Source organism: Myotis brandtii, unplaced genomic scaffold (assembly GCF_000412655.1).
Source record: "Myotis brandtii unplaced genomic scaffold, ASM41265v1 scaffold103, whole genome shotgun sequence".
NCBI lineage: Eukaryota > Metazoa > Chordata > Mammalia > Chiroptera > Vespertilionidae > Myotis > Myotis brandtii.
The window spans coordinates 4,868,348-4,889,595 of NW_005353460.1; the positions used below are offsets into that span (position 1 = coordinate 4,868,348).

The following is a 21,248-nucleotide window of genomic DNA, read 5'->3' on the forward strand; positions in this document are numbered from 1 at the left end:
ATACAGTTCCTCATGTTGTGGTGACCCCCAACCATAAAATTATTTTCGTTGCTACTTCATAACTGTAATTTTGCTACTGTTATGAATCGTAATGTAAATATCTGATATGCAGGATGTATTTTCATTGTTACAAATTGAACATAATTAAAGCATAGTGATTAATCACAAAAACAATATGTAATTATATATGTGTTTTCCGATGGTCTTAGGCGACCCCTGTGAAAGGGTTGTTCGACCCCCAAAGGGGTCGCGACCCACAAGTTGAGAACCGCTGGTTTAAAGTAACACTTGAACAAAGTGGCAAACAGCATCATTTTCCTCAAGACCTACCAAAATAATAACTAACACATATCTAATAGAAGGTATGATGTTCGAAACTGGAAGGGATCTTTATAAAAACACTAGTAGCCCGGTGCACAAAATTCGTGCACATTAAAAGGGAATTAATTAGCAGAAATATTTTAATATTGCTATTTGCCCTTTCTCTATAATAGAAGTGTGAAGATGAAAGGAAATTAGTAAAATGTAGATGAAAATAATATATAAATTTATTAATAAACAGCAACAAAAGGATATAACAGCAACAGAGGCATGATATAAAAATGACAAAAACATATGAAAACAACAGTGATACAATGACTGATAAAGTGATTCAACTTATTCTAATATCTCCCTGTACACCACATTAAAAGTGAAAACACTTTCAGAGTGCTTGATTAATTTCCCTTGTGATGAAGTATTTAGAACTTTAACTGTAATGTCACATGCTCTTCAAACTCGAGAGAAAGCAACATATAACTGACCATGTGGGAAAACGGGTTTAGGTAGAAATATTCCTACTCTGTTTAGAGTTTGTCCTTGTGATTTATTAATAATCATCGCAAATGCTGGCATCACGGGAAACTGCCGTCGAATTAATTTAAATGGGAGGCCAGTGTCAGACGGGGACAAATCAATTCTTGGAATCAGAACAACCTCTCCCTCTGCAGATCCTGTTACTACTTCAGCTTCGATAATGTTAGGTCATAATCTTTTGATAATAAATCTGGTACCATTACAAAGACCCCATTTACTATTAAGATTTCTCAATAGCATGATGATTGCACCACTTTCAATTTTAATTTATGACACAGCATTCCCATTAAAAGTAAAAAAATAAAATAGCTTTCACCCTGTGAGCTTCTGAAACTCACGAAGCCCTGTGCCACGCTGGCGGTGTCCTGCCAAAGGCTAGCTTTCTTCTCGGTAAGCTGTGAAATGGTCTCATGCTCCATTAACCACGCTGTGGAGGCGTGAATTGTCCCAGGGCACCATTTTCCCTGAGGGGCCCAATGGCCTGAGAGGAGAAATAGGAGGCTGGAGGGTGTAATATCCCATAAACCCAGTTTATGACCATTGAGAAGATTAAGCTTCTGGGTGCCTCATGGTTCATTTCCAGTCGTCTCAGAGGGCACCTGCCCGTCTCCAGGTGAAAGCTGATGATTCGAGGCCATAACAAGCGATTGCCTTCCAAATGGTCAGGAAGGAAACGCATCCTGGTCCTGATGTCTTGACTTTTTTTTTTTAATTCTCTCTCCTTTGAGGCCTCTGAGGAGACCTAAGTATGATTCCAGTGGTGCCAGGGGCTGAAAGATAAAACAGCTATTAGAGGGAGGAAATTTTTCCAACCGAGCTGGGGGATCAATTAAATCCTTAGGTTGAGATATCAAATCATCAGCACCTCCCTAATCCAGGGGCAGCTCAGCCCTGCCAGGGAGTGTGGAGGAGGGGCACAAAGACCTGGGGCTAGCGCTGACTTAGGGACCTGTGGGGAGCGGCTACAGTGTTTGGACAGGTTCAAGCCTTGGACTTATGAGAGGGCACAGTCCTCTCATTGCCACGTGCAAGTCCCAACTTGGAGGGCAGGGCCCTCCCAGCACAATTATAGCCAACAGCTATAGTTGTAAGCTTGAACCTATGGTCCAAACACATGGCTCCACGTGCCTGAGTGATGTAGGCTTGATAGAGTTCAGGTGCATGTAGTTGAATAGGATTGAAACCCAGGAGAATGTTGTAAATATCTTGGTCATGTCCTTACTTTGCCTCCTGGCATCTGCTATAAAATAAAGACACGGCTGTGGGCATGGTCGCTGTCTCTCAGAGAAGCAGCGTCCCACCGAAACCCAGCTTTCATTCTCTTGTCTGTCTTTTCTAAGCCTTTCAGCTGCCCCCACTCAGGTTCACCCTTGGCCGTGCTGGCGCGGCACACTTTATAAAGACATGTCTCCACACTCCGAGGGCGGGTTCCTGCCTCAAACCTCGCCCTTACTGGAAACAGCTCCGGGAAACAGCTCGAGGGAGGGTGCAGCCGTTTCCAAGACAACCCTTGCAGGACTGACTTCCTTCCGGTTGGTCGAGCTTCGGGTTGTGATGTTACACCCAGGGTTTTTAAATAAGTAGATTATAGTCCTAGTTGGTGTTGCTCAGTGGTTAGAGTGTCGACTCACCCACTGAAGGGTCTCGGGTTGGAATCCTGATCAAGGGTATGTGCCTGGGTTGCAGGATCAATCCCCAGCCCCAGTCAGGATGCCTCACATTGATGTTACCCCCTCCCCTTATCTCTCTCTCTCTCTCTCTCTCTTTCTCTCTTCCCCCTCCCTTCCTCCCTCTCAAACATCAATGGGAAAACTATCCTTGGGTGAGGATTAACAAAAAAATAAATATAATAAATAAATATAAATAAAAACCATTATGTATTCATTTTACTAAAGATAAAAATCCTTGTAAAAGACTATATATGACTAACAAAGTGATTAAAGTTATTCAAAGTCAGATAGATATTCTGACTGTAAGTCCAATACTCAAAACAGCTTCAACTTAATCACTCAATGAAATAAAAAAAAATTTTGCAATTTACACATACTTTATTTACTTGATTAAAAGCCTTCTTATGGTACATGCAATGTTTTACACAGCTGATCTCAACTTTGTTCACACTGGCTTCAGGGAGTTGTATTTGGGTTTCTATGCTCGAGACTCTGCTCAATTGCTGCTGTTGCCATTGGTTTGTTTTCTTTCGGGATCAAGGTAGGTACTTTCATATAAAATCTTTTCTTTCATTCCTTCTCTGGCAATTCTTTCCTGGATTCTTAGGTTGGCAAAATTATACCTACAATGGAATCAGCATCCTAAAGTCACCAAGATAAATTCTCCTACTCCAACATCACATGATCTTCCAATTCTACTGGGTTAATAAAAATGTCAAAGGCCAGCCACAACAGAGCCTAATGAACCATATAATACCAACTCCTGTGCACTGGGACTTACTAACCTATAAAAAGCCTAACAGTATTATTTAAAAAAAAACAAACAAACATGAAAATAATCAATTCTATCCTAGAAATGTCTATCTGCAATGCTGATCAACAATTAAAAATCAGTACTTCTCTAAGTTGTCTTCAAAGTCCTCTGAGAAATTGTCCCTCTTCCTAAAGAATAGAAAGATTTTTTTTAAAAGCAATGTAATAATTTTAAGTAGTTACCAGTACCTTATCTGCTCTACACTAACCTAATACTGCCCAGAACACCCATGTGGACATGCACACACGCACATACACCTTCAGTGGATATTACATCAAATTAAAATTTTTGCCCTGGTCAATGTGGCACAATGGTTGGAGCATCATCCATGTAGCGAAGGGTCTTGGGTTAGATTCCCAGTCAGTCAGGGCCCTTGTAAGAGGCAACCAATCGCTGTTTCTCACACTGATGTTTCTCTATCTCTCATCAATGAAAATCATATCCTCAGGTGAGGATTTACAAAAAAAATTCTTTCAAACTTAAATATATTTCATCTTCAATATTACCTCCGTAACAGTATAAATAAAGCCTTGGGTGTTTAACAAGTGTAAAGCCTGAAGACAGTAGCTTTTCAAAAGAAAAGATAGTGTAATGAGAGTGGAGAACATAGTGACGTAATACTCAAGAAGGAAAGCCCTGACAAGTGCAGACTGCACACACACAATGAGAGATCAGGAAAGCTAGGCTGAAGCAGCCAGCTTGGTTCCATGCTGCAAATTTTGGCAGGCATTCAATTTCTTCTGATGTTTTCCTAGCTGCACATTTATCTATGTAATGTCACCAGATCTGGGGAGAGAGCGAGGTTGAGAGGAGGGGGAAAAGGAAAAAAACTGTTTTACAGGCTGCCAGCCCCTCAGCTTATGCTGTTACTATACAAAGGGTGTCTAGAAGCCAATGTACTGCACAGATCCAAATGCTGCAAGCAACCACACACCTGTACACGCGAATAAATGCACGCACGCACACATAAGAACAACTGCAAAAAAGGGCCACACGCGAATAAATGCACGCACGCACAGCACGCACGCACACATAAGAACAACTGCAAAAAAGGGAAGTGCCTTTGGAAAGAAGAAAGCCTATAATTAAAGTCTTGATTCACAAGCAAAGATTCCCTTCTGAAATCTATTTCAATTCTTGGGCAAATGGGAGAAAAGGAAGGATGTTTCCTAATCTTATGGGGAAACAACTAGTATTCCACAAAAAAGCCTGAGCTGGTCTAGTCCATGCCAACTACAGCATATGCTACCACAGAAATAAACCAATATTATTTCTGAGAAGCAAAAGTATCCTATCAAATAACAATCACCTTGTACCTGTAAATACCTAATGTACACTTTGCCAATAACTATAGTGAATAAAAAAGAACTTTAAGAAACAGTTCAGTGTCATCTTACTTGTACATAGGAATGTTTACTATTCTTAGCACTCCTATAAGTGTGTGTGTACACAATAGTAATACTGAAACCAAAACTGTAACGAGAATATAAAAGTAGAGGTCAAAAATAGCTCATAAAAACAGGACTATTAGGTTCTATAAATGGACACTCTAACCCCATAATTCATTATATAAGTTATTACGACCAAAAGGTAACACATAAAAATAACTGAGCAATTATTTAACCTGAGAAACCAGTCACCCTATTCCAATCTAAAACCAAAAAGCTTTCTCAAGATAAAAATGCTGTATCTCCAAAAACTGCATATACTCTGACCCTAAGAATGTGTCATAAGAAACAAACAGGAAATATCAGAGTTATAAATAACTTTGCTCTACACTGACACAGTTTATACATACAAAATAGAGTAGCTTCAACCAAAACCAGTGCTTATAACTTCCTTCAGATTAAATTTAACAATTAATCAGGTAAGGAGATAGCTTGATAGAAGGATATCCAAGTTCTCTAGCCCTGGTTCTCCAAGTATGGGCAAGTAACTTCATCTGTCATGATTATTTATTTATAAAATAAAAATATTTGACATGACTATCTCAAAGTCTCTTTCAGTTCTTAATTTCTAAAATTATAGGCATTTTAAATACAAAACAGGATTTCCTACTTTCAAGGAGCTCATAATTTAGTTATAGGTCATCATAATGGGTAATCATAAATGAATTAACAAATCATGGAAGACAGTGACTAGTCCAGAGTAGTTACTCAACAAGTGTGTAAACTATGCTTAATGAGACACTAAACTTTAAGGGCTTAGAAAATAAAGGAGAGTTGAAGTTGAAACAACTTCAAAACAGCAAAGATTTCTGCTGGGACTAGGAGGTTCACTAGGATTTTAATTTTTTAACTTCATAACCCCAATCAATTAATTCAAATTCCATGTAATCATTGCCCTCATTCTATGGATAAGGAAAAAGATATTAAGCATTAAAGCTTAAATTATATTAAGCATTAACAACATAAAACACACATTTGTAAATTTTTTATGACTTAGCCCAAAATATCCCTCAGTCTAGTATGATTGATTTGTACGTAGCCAGCCAGACTTAATAAAAGATTAAGCTAAGTGTGAACATGACAAGCTTGATCAATAGGAGTAAATCACAAAGCTCCTCTCATTAGGATAATCTAAAGTTAACATTTCTAACTTCAAAACCCTAAAGCCAAATAACAAAAACAAAACCTGTTCTCAAGTGGTATTTTCTCTAATACTGTTCTTAAAAACAATGCTGTTTAATAGAACTTTCTGTGATGATGAAAATTTTCTGCATCTGTGCTAATACAGTTACCACTGAGGCTACTAGGTACTTGAAATATGGCTACCATTTTAAATTTAATTTAAATAGCTGCATGTGGTTAACAGCAACTATATTGGTACAATTCTAGAAAGTCTGTATGGAGGGAAAAATTTAAAAACTGATGAATAGTTTTAAAGTTATAGAATAAAGCAATATAAAAAGTGAATACAGCAATGTCTATATAGCAATTTTTTACCTTGAAAAACAATCCTATATAATAAAGTGGTAATATGCAAATTGACCATCACTCCAACACACAAGATGGCCACCCCCATGAGGACACAAAATGGACGCCACAAGATGGCCAGCAGGGGAGGGCAGTTGGGGGTGACCAGGCCTGCAGGGGAGGGCAGTTGGGGGCAACCAGGCCGGCAGGAGAGGGCAGTTAGGGGTAACCAGGCCGGCAGGAGAACAGTTAGGCGTTGATCAGGCTGGCAGGGGAGTGGTTAGGGGGTGATCAGGCTGGCTGGAAGAAGCGGTTAGCAGCAATCAGGCAGGCATGCAGGCGAGCAGTTGGGAGCCAACAGTCCTGGATTGTGAGAGGGATGTCCGACTGCCCGTTTAGGCCTGACCCCACCGGGATCCCTCGAGGGGATGCCATCGGGCATCCCTCGAGGGGTCCCAGATTGGAGAGAGTGCAGGTTGGGCTGAGGGACACACACATCCCCTGCACAAATTTCGTGCACCGGGCCTCTAGTTTTTAATATAAACTCTAGTGTATTATGTGCAGTACCCTTTGCAAGGCTAGTTACCAAGTGCCTCACATCCTTCATCTTTAGTATAATTCTCTCAGGGTTGGTTGCTGAAAATACAGCTAGTTACTGGTTCTCTTTCTTCCTCCATAACATGAAGATAACAGTAACTAGACCTGTCTGACGTGATTAAATAAAATAAAATGGAAACGATAAAGTACTCTGAATTAAAACATAAAAAGGTGGCACTGGCTGGGTAGCTCTGTTGGTTAGAGTGTTGTCCCAATACACCAAGGTTGCAGGTTTGATCCCTGGTGAGGGCACATACAAGAATCAACCAATGAATGCATAAATAGGTGGAACAACAAATCGATGTTTCTCTCTCTCTCAAAAAAATTGCTTTATATAAAAATAAAATTTCAGAAAATTATTTTTAATGCTATCATCTTAGGAAATGTCATAGTAACCATGATTCTCACTGAACAATTATATATTGTATATTCTAGGTCCATATAACCTAACAAGGGAGCAAAAACATTTTTTAAAGAAAAGGCATAACAAAAGTGTCTTCATGGAAAAGATAACATGAGGTCGCCCTAAGATGACTGTGTGTGTATTTTACATTCTTCACAAAGCTTTTAATAATGTCTTTTACATTTTTCCACAAAACATTCAATATTAGTTGCATCCTTTGTCCAAAGAACAAACATCTTAATTTTTTTAAAAGTACATATTTACCTAACAAAAATTAAAAACCCAATACTGGAGTGATAAGTTTATCTTCATAGAATCAGTTTTACTGCATGCTGTCATAGGTATTAATCTCAATTATAATGCTACTAGAAGTCCAGTGCACAAAATCTGTGCACTGGGGGGGGGGGGGGTCCCTCAGCCCCGGCTGCACCCTCTCCCAGTCTGGGAGCCCTCAGGGGATGTCCGACTGATGGCTTAGGCCAGTGATGGCGAATCTCTTCGTGCAACAGGCCTCTAGTCTATATAATAAAAGCCTAAGCAACCATTATGGCAGAACGACCAGAATGACAGGTCGCTATGATGTGCACTGACCACCAGGGGGCAGATGCTCAACGCAGGAGCTTCCCCCTGGTGGTCAGTGCGCTCCCACAAGGGGAGCCCGCTCAGCCAGAAGCCGGGCTCACGGCTGGCAAGCGCAGCGGCGATGGCAGGAGCCTCTCCCGCCTCCGCGGCAGCAGTAAGGAGCAGCAAACAGGTAGGCAGTAAGGAGCAAATGGTCCCGGACTGCAAGAGAGTGCAGGCCGGGCTGAGAGGACCCCCCACCTCCCACCCAGTGCATGAATTTCGCGCACCAGGCCTCTAATGTATAATAAAAATAATTATAGCAAATGCTACTATTACTAGCACCCACCTCTAAATTGCCTTCCACTCCCTGCTGTGTGCTCCTCATTCCACCTCACACCCCTTTAAAAAGTATCTTAAAGCCCATCTTTCCAAACTACTCACAAATGTGTACTACAACTATCTATAGGACAAAGTGGCAAGAGAGTGTGAACTTAATCTGAGAAAATTCTTCAACAGTGCAAAACACTCTCAGTAACTTTTTATTAAAAGTAGGCCAGAAGCTTGCAGATCAGACAACCCATGTATTCTTTGAGTGAACAGTATAGCAAAGCACAGTAGTACCTTTCTACGGGAAAATAAAAGGGAATTAGGTTCAGATTCTAGGATTTCAACCTTATCTGTTAGGCAATTATCCTATACTAGACGCCCGATGCATGAAATTCGTGCACGGGTAGGGTCCCTAGGTCTGCCCAGCGATCAGGGCTGATCGAGGCCTTCTGGCTGCCAGCAGGGCCTTCCTTCCAGCTACCAGCTAGGGCCTCACTTCTCCAGCTGCCAGCTGCCGGCTGAGGCCTTCCTTTGTTTCGCGCCACCCCCTGGTGGTCAGCGCACATCATAGCAAGCGATAGAACTCCCGGTCTCCTGGTCGAACTCCCATGGGGACACTTTGCATATTAGCCTTTTATATGTATCCTATATAATAAAAGGGTAATATGCAAATTAACCCTAACAGCAGAATGACTGGGAATGACTGGTCACTATGACACACAATGACCACCAGGGGGCAGACGCTCAATGCAGGAGCTGCCCCCTGGTGGTCAGTGTGCTCCCACAGGGGGAGCTCTGCTCAGCCACAAGCCAGGCTGATGGCTGCCAGTACAGCGGTGGTGGTGGGAGCCTCTCCCGCCTCCTCAGCAGCACTAAGGATGTCCGACTGCAGCTTAGGCCTTCTCCCCGCTGGCAAGTGGGCATCCCCCGAGGGCTGCCGGGCTGCCAGAGGGGTGTCTGACTGCCAGCTTAGGCCCAATCCCCAAGGGAGTGGGCCTAAGCCAGCAGGTGGTTATCCCCCAACGGGTCCCAGACTGCGAGAGGGCACAGGCCGGAGTGAGGGACACCGCCCCCCCACCGAGTGCGCAAATTTTTATGCACCGGGCCTCTAGTAGATAATAAAAGTCTAATATACAAATCGACTGAATGCTATGATGCACGCTGACCACCAGAGGGCTGATGCTCAACGCAGGAGCTGCCCCCAGCCCACAGGCCCCAGGCAAGCCAAGGCGGATGCCAGTAGGGGCCCCACAATCGCCCCGCCAGTTGCCCCACAGAGGGAGGCAACCGGCAGTGGAGGCAGGGGTTGAGGCTGGCCAGTGAGCGGGCCAGCACTACGCCCCCCCAGATAATCCACCAATCACCTTCCCTCAGAGGGAGGTGACCGGCAGCGGCGGGGTGATCGGGGGATGAGGGTAGCCAGTGAGCGGGCCGGTACTGGCCCCCGATCACCCCGCCGGAGTGGGTGGAGCCAGGCCGGCCAAGGCAGGTGCCAGCAGGGGACCTCCCAATCGCCCCACCGGTCGCCCCCCAGATTAGCCCTGATCGCCAGCCAGGCCTAGTGACCCTACCCATGCACAAATTTTGTGCACCGGGCCTCTAGTGTTTACTAATTAGGACAGTTCTACAAAACTCTTGGCTCACTATTTATGTTCAGTCCACACACAACCCAGAGCTCTACCTGGCTTCTTCCTACCACTTTTAGGCATCTCTCTTCCCAATTTAAAGCCCTCAGGCTCAGAGCACCCCATACTACAACAACTGATTATAATCTACATCCCCCCAGTACTGTGATTTATGAGATAGTCCAGGTTTAAACCCATTTTCCTGGCACTCCATTTCATCTCAAAAATGACCTGGTTTGAATGACAAATTATATGCTCACCCTAACCTTCACTAACTCAGCAGTCAGTCCCAGCCAGGTTTATCAACTCTATGCTCTACTATATGTCCAAACATTCTTGACTCCAGAGCCCTCTGTCTTGAATCTCTTTACAGAAGGTTAAGAGAGCAGCAAATATGTGAACAGTCAAAAGTAAAGGATTAGAAAGGGACAATACAAGAACCTAAACAGGAGCCCCCTGAGGATAAGCATAACAGAGAAACATGAAAATGAATATTATTACTGATGCTTTATAACATCTGGTTGGCCCATAACATGTCATTCAGTCTACTGCACTAAGTAGCTAGAGAAAAGAATGCTAATCAGACTCTAGTGGCTATTGCTTTTTCAAATGTTTTATTGGTTTTTAAAGAGAGAGGAAGGGAAAGAGAGAAACTTAGATGTGCCAGAGAAACATCGATTAACTGCCTCCTGCATGCCCCCTACTGGGGATTGAGCCCACAACCCAAGCATGTACCCCAACCAGAAATCAAACCGGTAACCTTTTGGTGCATGGGACAATGCTCATAGAACTGAGCCAGACCGGTCAGGGCTAGTGGCTATTGTATTAAATAAAAATTTTAAATTTAGTTTAGACCTATGCCTACAGATATCCTTAGAGATTTCTATTCAAATAAAAATATTAATAAATACAATGATTAGTACCAGACTTAATTACTATTATCTTCAAAATTCTAAAAAAAGCATTAAGTGTAGTATCTTAATGTAGGTTCACTTGGAGCCTATTGCAGTGGCTATTATGTTTTTATCCACCAACTACCATCTCACAAGGGCACTATACCCAGGTTGTGCCAATTGTAAAAATGCATTCTGATTCATTCTTTCAAAAACCTTTACATGACTAACAAATGCCCCAGACTGTACTAGAACTGGAAATACAAAGTTAAACAAGATAATGCCCCTAAATCCAAGTAATTCGCATAGTCTAGTGGTAAAAAGACAAGACCCAAATAAAGAGATGGATAAAATGACTCTCAACTCTAAGAAGTGGTACTATGAAGCAAATAAGAAGCTTGGAAAAAGACAGGAATGAAGGAGGAGCTTCATGCTTTAGAACGAGAACCTCTCTGAGGCAGTGACATTTAAGCAGAGATCTAATGAGAAGCTTTACCCCTAGAGGGGTAAATCACTGCATGCAGAAGGAAAAGCTGTGCAAAGATCTCAAGAAAAGAGCTTGGTGTATTAAGAAACTAAGAGAGTCCCTTGCTGGTGTGACTCAGTTGCTTGAACATCATCCCATGCACTGAAGTGGTCGCTGGTTGATTCCCAGTCAGGGCACATGCCAGGGTTGCAGGCTCGATCCCCAGTAGGGGGCGTGCAGGAGGCAGCCAATCAATGTTTCTCTCCCTTTCTCTTTCTAAAATTATAAAAACGTATTTTTAAAAAGAAACTGAGAGAAGATGAGCAGTGTGGTTACAAAACAGTAAGCAAGACTGATGGTCTGGATATGAAACAAAGGGCTATTCCTGAAAGGAAATCAAGGAAGGGATCAAGGACTCCTGGTTTTCTGACTATGAGTGTTGGATTTACTGATATGAAGAAATTTAAAACACACACAGAGGAGAAGGCATGGGGGGAAAAGAGGGAGGAGGAATCAAGAGTTTGTTTTGTTCACACTTTTTGAGTTAAGATGTTCAAGTAAGTCAGGCTGAAAATCCCAGAAGTTTTCTGAACAAAGTTTGAAAAGAAGATCGATCCCTTTTTTCTTCTAGGTCACAAGGATGGAAGGATCTGGATCCTAAAACACATGCAACCATGTTCCCAACCATTTGAAGAAAACCTGTCTGAGACAGGAGACAGTGTTACTAATTGAAAGAAGCAGAGATGAAAATAGAGAAACCAAGCAATAATATAATCCTTGGAGCAGTTGTCCCTAAAGCCAACTCCATTCATACCCTTCCTTGAAGTTTGATCATAGCTACTAAAAAAACACTCTTTTTACTCAAGTGTTTCAGTCACTTACAAACCCAGAATTAATATACTCATACATGCTAATTTATATTTCCGTTACTGAGTAAATTTATTAGGAGCCAGAAAAGAACTAATTTATTTAGTTGTAGGAAAAGTAAGAAGCTTAGGGTCCAGAACTAACTTTGAGGAGAACAGGTTTTTGTGTTGTTTAAAAAAAAAAAGAACACAAAAGAGAAAATAACCCAATTTAAAAAATAGAAAAATAAATGAAATGACACTTCACCAAAGAAGTTATAATAAGCATATGAAAAGGTGTTCAACATAACTAATCATTAAGGAAATGCCAATTAATTCACAATTAAATACCACTATATACCTATTAGAATAACTTTTTTAAATGACAATTTCAAATGCTAGTAAGGATGTAGAACAAATGAAACTCTCATGTATTGCTGGTAAGAATGCAAAACAGAACAGCCACTATGCAAACCGTTTGGTAGTTTCTCATAAAGTTAAACATACACTTACATGCAACCCAGTAATCCCCTTCCTAGGTGTTTACCCAACTGAAATGAAAACCGATTGTAGTAGTCTGAATAATGGCTCCAAAGATATAGGGTCCTAATCCTTGGACCCCGTAAATGTTAACTTATTTGGAAAAGGGTCTTTGCAGATGTGATAAATTAAAGATTTTGAGGTTAGAGATTATCCTGGATTACCAGCTGTGCATTAAATACTATCACAAGTATGAGAGAGAGAGAGAGAGAGAGAGAGAGAGAGAGAGAGAGAAGAGAATTTGAAATACAGATGATGTAAATAAGGAAGCAGATACAGCAACAAGGCAAGAAATGCCAGGAACCACCAGAAGCTAAAAGAGGCTGTAAAGGGGGTGTGCCCCTGCCAACACCTTGATTTTGGCCCTTGATACTGATTTCAGACCTCTGACCTCCAGACAGGTAAGAGAATAAATTTATGTTGTTTTTGAGGTACCCAGTTTTGCAATGTGTTACACAGAAAACTAAGATATCTATGTTCACACAAAACCCTGCATATAAATGTTTATAGCAGCCTTATTCATAATTGCCAAAAGCTGAAACCAACACAATACCCTTCAATAGAGAAAGAAATGAACTATGTGGTGCACATATACAATGGAATACTACTCAGCAATTAAAAGGAACAAAATATTGATACACACAACATGAATGAATCTCAAATGCATTATGTTAAATGAAAGAAACCAGACTCAAAAGGCTATATATGATTTATTTATATGATAATCTGGAAAATGCATGACTATAGGGAGAATGACAGCTCGGTAGTTTGCCAGTTCAGGGGGGAGTCAGAGGGTAGCATGAGGGAAGTTTATAAGAGGGGATACTGGAATTCTTCTGTATCTTCATTGTGGTGGTGGCTGCACAACCCTTTGAACTTGTCAAAACTCATAAAACTATACACTAAAAAGAATCCATTGTTGTATATAAATTTATAAATATGCAGTGTTGCAAAGGGGAGTAGCTATGCCATTTACTGTTTTTCTGAATGCTCATATGCACACATGTACAATCACTCCTTTATTCAATAAACACTCAAACACCAGATATGTGATCCATCTTAACCAAGGTTGTGAGTCCTTTTGTAACTTCCATTCAAAAACCATCCTTGATTAATTTATTAACCCTACTAGAGGCCCGGTGCACAAAATTCGTACACTGGGGGGAGGGGGCAGTCCCTCAGCCCAGCCTGTGCCCTCTCACAGTCCGGGAGCCCTCGGGGGATGTCCGACTGATGGCTTTGGCCCCGTGGGAGCAGGCCAAGTCAGTCAGTTGGACATCCTTAGCGCTGCTGTGGAGGCGGAAGAGGCTCCTGCCACCGCCGCTGCACTTGCCAGCTATGAGCCCGGCTTCTGGCTGAGCAGCGCTCCCCCTGTGGGAGTGAGTGCACTGACTACCAGGGGGCAGCTCCTGCATTGAGTGTCTGCCCCCTGCTGGTCAGTGCACGTCAGAGTGACGGGTGGTTCTGTCATTCAGTTGATTTGCATATTAGCCTTTTATTATGTAGGATTTTATCTAAACAGAGGGTGGGAGGGAGATAGCTGAACAGTGTGATGGTATTCCCAATCTCATAATATACTTACCCTTTACAGACCAGGAAAGTTTGAAGCAGCACTAATCTATGCATAAATGATATTCTGAACAATTTAATAACCTCCCAGCATTTTTGTCAATATGCACTAGAAATAATACTGGCCTGTAATATTACAATGAATTCCCATAGGTACTCCATTTCCTTCTCTCCCTTTCCTCAATCTTTCCCTTTCAGCTCCCCCAAAAACTTGGTCACTAAAAATGCATAAAACAAAATGACCAAAAATCTCTTCTGCCTAAGTTTAGAAAACTAATCTTAAATCTGCAACCCAATTTTGTTCAAAAGTCTGTAAATCAGTTGTTTAAAACTTCCAACAAAATGTTCCATTTAACAACATTCTAAAAGTTGGTTAAGCCCAAACAAATCAATAAAATACAATGCTACTGAAATAGTTAGATCCCTACACAAGAGGTATGAAAGCTCTAAAGACAAACACATTCCTTCCATGACCCTATCCTCTATGTGTGTGAGGAGAAGGGGAATGATTCCTAGACACCAGAAACCTATTAACTGCACTGTGACAAAATATAATTATGATCTGTTAAATTATATACTAGTACCTTATGTGCATGATTTCATTTAATCATTATAAAAACCCTATACTACTATCAATTTTTTCAGTTTTACAGGTGATAAAAATTAAGGCTTAGAGAAGATAGTTTGCCTAGCATTATCACAGAAGAGGGAATAGCACTCCTCACTGATTCGAAAAAAAAAGGTACATAAAAAAAAAACATAGGTTAGAGACTCAGGATCTATACCTATAAAGTTGTGTGACACTCCTCCCCGCACCCCTAATTAATATAACTTTCTAAGTCTCAATACAACCTCTAAGTGAGATCAATTACATGTTCCAATTCTTAACTTCTATTATTTATGAAGACCACAATAGAGGAGTGAGTATCTTTCTACCCTGGAAGCAATCAGGAAGGTGTCTGTAAGTCAGAGGTTGGCAAACTGTTTTTACAGACCACATAAGGTCCATATCATCTACAGCATATTATCTGTTTTGCTGTGTTTTAACTCTTAACATAAAACTGGCTGAAGGTCCATGTAAAAATACATCTAGGACCTTGCCCAGAGGCTGAGTCTAGTTTGCTGGCCCCTGCTCTGAGTATATTTTGAATTGGGAAAGAGAAGAATGATGAACATTTGGGTAGACTCCCTTATGGGCATTCTTTGATAAAAACTCCCAGCAAGGTGGGAATAGAAGGATCATACCTCAACATAATAAAAGCCATATATGACAAACCCACAGCCAACATCATACTCAATGGACAAAAACGAACACCATTTCCCCTAAGAACAGGAACAAGACAGGGATGCCCACTCTCACCACTCCTGTTCAACATAGTACTGGAAGTATTAGCCATTGCAATTAGACAAGAAGAAGAAATAAAAGGCATCCAAATTGGAAAAGAGGAAGTAAAACTGTCCTTATTTGCAGACGACATGATATTATACATACAAAACCCTAGAGACTCCATCAAAAAACTACTAGACTTAATACATGAATTTGGCAAAGTAGCAGGATACAAAATTAATGCCAAGAAATCTGAGGCATTTCTATACACCAATAGTGAACTTTCAGAAAGAGAGATTATAAAAACAATCCCATTTACCATCGCACCAAAAAAATTAAGATACCTAGGAATAAACTTAACTAAAGAGGTAAAAGACCTCTACTCAGAAAACTACAGGACGTTAAAAAAAGAGATAGAGGAAGACATAAAGAGATGGAAGAACATACCATGTTCTTGGATTGGTAGAATCAACATCATTAAAATGTCCATACTACCCAAAGCAATCTATAAATTCAACGCACTTCCCATTAAAATACCAACAGCATACTTCACAGATCTAGAACGAACTCTCCAAAAATTCATCTGGAATAAAAAAAGACCCCAAATAGCTGCAGCAATCCTGAGAAAGAACAAAGTAGGTGGGATCTCAATACCAGATATCAAGCTGTATTACAAAGCCACTGTTCTCAAAACTGCCTGGTACTGGCACAAGAACAGACATATAGATCAATGGAATAGAATAGAGAGCCCAGAAATCAGCCCCAACCAATACGCTCAATTAATATTTGACAAAGGAGGCAAGAACATACAATGGAGCCAAGATAGTCTCTTCAATAAATGGTGTTGGGAAAATTGGACAGATATATGCAAGAAAATGAAACTAGACCACCAACTTACACCATACACAAGAATAAACTCAAAATGGATAAAGGACTTAAATGTACGACAGGAAACCATAAAAATTCTAGAAGAATCCAAAGGCAACAAAATCTCAGACATATGCCAAAGCAATTTCTTCACTGATACAGCTCCTAGGGCAGTTGAAACTAAAGAGAAAATGAACAAATGGGACTACATCAAAATAAAAAGCTTCTGCACAGCAAAAGAAACCATCAACAAAACAACAAGAAAACCCACTGCGTGGGAAAACATATTTGCCAACGTCATATCTGATAAGGGCCTAATCTCCAAAATTTATAGGGAACTCATACAACTTAACAAAAAGAAGATAAACAATCCAATCAAAAAATGGGCAAAGGATCTAAATAGACACCTTTCAAAAGAGGACATTCAGAAAGCCAAGAGACATATGAAAACATGCTCAAAGTCACTAATCATCCGAGAGATGCAAATCAAAACAACAATGAGGTACCATCTCACACCTGTCAGAATGGCTATCATCAACAAATCAACAAACGACAAGTGCTGGAGAGGATGTGGAGAAAAAGGAACACTTGTGCACTGCTGGTGGGAATGCAGACTGGTGCAGCCACTATGGAAGACAGTATGGAGTTTCCTCAAAAAACTGGAAATGGAACTCCCATTTGACCCTGTGATCCCACTTCTAGGAATATATCCCAAGAAACCAGAAACACCAATCAGAAAGGATATGTGCACCCATATGTTCATAGCAGCACAATTCACCATAGCTAAGATCTGGAAACAGCCTAAGTGCCCATCAGTAGATGAATGGATTAGAAAACTGTGGTACATCTACACGATGGAATACTATGCTGCTGTAAAAAAGAAGGAACTCTTACCATTTGCAACAGCATGGATGGAACTGGAGAGCATTATGCTAAGTGAAATAAGCCAGTCAATGAAGGAAAAATACCACATGATCTCACACATTCATGGATAATAGAAAAGAAGTTGGATATCTGCCCCACTGGCATGGCCCAGTGATTGAGTGCTGACCTATGAATCAGGAGGTCACAGTTTGATTCCCGGTCAGGCCATAATGCTCAGGTTGTGAGCTCGATCCCCATTGTGGGGTGTGCAGGAGCCAACCAACCAATGATTAAAGAAGTTGGATATCTGCCCCACTGGCATGGCCCAGTGATTGAGTGCTGACCTATGAATCAGGAGGTCACAGTTTGATTCCCGGTCAGGCCATAATGCTCAGGTTGTGAGCTCGATCCCCATTGTGGGGTGTGCAGGAGCCAACCAACCAATGATTCTCTTTCATCATTGATCTTTCTATCTCTCTTTCCATCTCCCTTCCCCTCTGAAATCAATAAAAATATATGTATTTTTAAAAGCTGGATATCTGTGTCACTGATTATCTAAATGTATCACTGAGTACAGCCTATGTTTTTTTCTCTCCCACTCAATCACTTCCCAATATCAGTTTTTCTTAATGGCTATCTTCCTAACTATAGACAAGTACCCATTTGGTCTGGACACCTCAATTGATTCATTTCATACATACTGAATACCCACTATGTGCCAAACACTAAGGAAAACAGCAGGCATCAAAAGAAAGCCATCTTGGACCTTACATTCTAATAGGAGACAAACAAAAATAAAAATATAGAGTACGTCAGACGGCAGTAAGTATCATATGCAAAAATAACACAAGAAATGAAAATAACTCCCAGGTGTGGTGGAAAGACTGCAATTTTATACAGGGAAGAAAGTGAGGTAAATAAGCCATGCAAATATTTACTTTAGAGACAACACCACAACCACCACCCCAGCTCTCTGCATACATGTCATTTTGTCCATGAGGCCTCTCTTAGCATACTCTATTTTTTCCAAATCACATATCTCATATCTTTCATTTTTTTATGTTTGTTAATTTTTTTCACTGTCTACACACACACACACACACACACACACACACACACACACACACACGAATGTGAGCTACATATAGTATGGAAGAGTTGAGGACAGCATAGTATCTGGTACATAGCAGATACTCAATAGATACTATGGGGGTGGGGGTGGGATGGGGAATGTTCCAATAGAGAGAACAGTAAATTCAAAATGCCCTGAGGCAGGGATGTACCTAGGAACAATATGAAAGTCAATGTGGCTGGTGGACAGTAGGGAAGGGGAGAATAATAGGAAGTAAAGCCAGGAAGTATGGTAAAGAAAGGACAAAAGCTAGGAGATAATTAGGAGGCAATAATAGTCTAATAGTCAAAGAGTTTGAACTGATGGTAGCAGTACAAGAAGTGAGAAGTGAATGGATTCTGCATTTACTCTAGAGCAGAGTTTGGCAAACTTTTACTGTAAAGGATCAGGTAGTAAATATTTTAGGCTTTGCAGGCCATAAGGCCTCTGTTGCAACTACTCAATTCTGCTGTAAAGCATGAAAGAAGCCACAGACAAGTGTAGCTGTGCTCCAATAAAACTTTATGTGGACACAGACATTTGTTGTGATCCAACAACATACTTTCGTACATGCAGTGATTAACTTTAGTTACAGGTTCAGGATTAGGTTAGATTATAAATTCAGGTCTCTTTAATTAGGTGAGGAATCACTGTTCATAATTCTTCAAGTACTCTTCATCCTTAAGCCTCAAGAGACTATTTCAAATGGCTTTAACAGTGTGTGAAGGAAGAGATTAAAACAATGAGGAGCCCTAGCTGGTTTGGCTCAGTGGATAGAGCGCGTCGGCCTGTGGACTGAAAGATCCTGAGTTTGATTCCGATCAAGGGAACATGGCTGGGGGGCATGCATGAGGCAGCCCATCAAATGATTCTCTCTCATCATTGATGTTTCTATCTCTCCCTCTCTGAAATCAATAAAAAAATATTTTAAAAAAGACAATGAGGAGAATAATATAGTAGAGTAGGCTAGAAAACGTCAAATCAAAGTTAGAGGTGCTCCACCAATGTCATCCACAAAGACATAACAAAATCTATTTATATATCACTGGCATATCAAAACCCACAAATAATTTATCCAAAGAGATCAGGGCCTTGGCTTTGTGTCCCTTTTGCACTAAGAGAATCCTGACTCTTACTTGAGCTAGCAGCCCTATGCTATGGTAAGCAAGACTACAATCCATAGCCAAAGCCCCTGTGAGCTCAGGAAAAGAAAGCAGTGCTGGGAAGCAAGGAGGGCAGATAAATCAGGAGGCAACTATAACAAACAACTTCCTAGATCCACAATAACATTTAATAGCCAATCCCAGGTGATTAACAATGTCAAACACAATGAGGCACTTTGTAACTGAATACAAAATCCTTCTTGCCTTAAATTAAAACACAAATTACTGTCATCTACAAAACAATATTTGCCCATTAGCAATATAAAAATGAACACTTTATCTTCAAAGTGCTTACAAATTAGAATATCTAGAAAGCCTTCCATGCCGATTCACAACTTCCTGTAAGTTATTTTTTAATACAGAACACTTTTTAAAAAAAATTTTTTATTGATTTCAGAAAGGAAGGGAGAGGAAGAGATAGGAACATCAAAGATGAGAGAGAATCATTGATCAGCAACCCCCCTACTAGGGATTGAGCCCACAACCTGGGTGGGCATGTACCCTGACCAGGAATTGAACCATGACCTCCTGGTTCATGGATCAACACTTACCTACTGAACCATATTGGCTGGGCTCCTCCAAGTTTTATAGATACATTTCAACTCCGAGAATATATATATTGTCCTCTCCTCTCAGCAGAGAAACAGGTAATAAAAATGGCTGAGCTAATAAACATGTATGTCCAAGGGTACTTTTATTTAAAATTTTTCTTTAAAAAAGCATTTAATTTTGTTTTAAACATCTTTTTGTCCCTTCCAAAGCCACGAACAACTAAGTCATACAACAATTTATCTATTCCTACTTCAATAATCCAAACAACCAACAAGTTTGATATTCATATAGAAATCCAAAATAGGAAAGAAGTTTGCTCATGGATATTCACAAACCCTAGAGATGGGATTTTCCTATTGAAATAGACTGGCAAATTTCTTCCCCTTTAAGTAACTCCCACAGATATTTTATTACAAATGCAAGCAATCACAAAGACTTTAATTGGCAGTAACAACTAAAAGGCTAAATTCTGAAAGATTAGAGCCCAGAAAAAGCAGTACTTTCTAAACAGGTCTTAAGGGCAATGAGGTGGGAGTAGAGAGTAGTCTTCCCTTAGCAAAATTAAAGAGGTGTAGAGGTGGGGATTCCACAATTCCCTTCATATGCTAATGTGAACTATAAATATGCACTGTGTTCTAAACTTATTGTGATAAGGATTTCTCTGTTCTCTAAACATATACAGTGGGGCCTTGACTTACGAGTGTCCCGACTAACGAGTTTTTCGAGATACAAACTGTCTCTCGGCCGATTTTTTGCTTTGAGTTTCGAGCTAAAATTCAGGTTACGAGCCAGCTTCAGATACCACTAGTTTAGTTGGCGCGAACGTCACAGTGAATGCCACAACATCAGCCCAGCATCACGTGTCTCACTCGTTCATTTTAAGATTTGACATACGAGTAATTTGAGTTACGAGCTCCATCACGAGCTCCATCACGGGAATTAAACTCGTAAGTCAAGGCCCCACTGTATTCAGGAAATGGTGTTCCAAGGAAGCAATTTGGGAAACACAACTCTCTTATTGTTTTTAAATTAGTATTAAAAGTAAGCAATAAAAATCCTAGAAAAAACCATAGGCAGCAAAATCTCAGACATCTCTTGTAGCAATATGTTTACAGATACATCTCCTAATCAGTGGTCGGCAAACTGCGGCTCAGCAAACCGGGGCTCGTGAGCCACATGCGGCTCTTTGGCCCCTTGAGTGTGGCTCTTCCACAAAATACCAGCTCTTCCACAAAATACCGACTTCTGCACATGGGCCACGAAGTTTCAATCGCACTGTAC

The 21,248-nt window shown here is 40.7% G+C and overlaps 2 protein-coding genes across 4 annotated transcripts in view; both read right to left on the reverse strand.

The window, feature by feature from the left end:
• ANK1 (ankyrin 1, erythrocytic) overlaps positions 1-21,248 on the reverse strand; it is a 624,245-nt gene that overhangs the window by 309,053 nt on the left and 293,944 nt on the right. The gene's annotated exons all lie outside the window — the stretch shown is intronic.
• The window catches only part of KAT6A (K(lysine) acetyltransferase 6A), a 119,303-nt gene that overhangs the window by 66,822 nt on the left and 31,233 nt on the right, over positions 1-21,248 (reverse strand). The window contains exon 1 of one of the 3 annotated variants that reach the window (XM_014536506.1): positions 2,903-3,308. The exons of the other annotated variants lie outside the window; for them this stretch is intronic. Coding sequence (XP_014391992.1) covers positions 2,903-2,938 — 36 coding nt within the window. The 5' untranslated portion in view covers positions 2,939-3,308. Of the gene's footprint in view, positions 1-2,902; positions 3,309-21,248 lie in introns of those variants that run through there. 3 annotated transcript variants of the gene reach the window in all.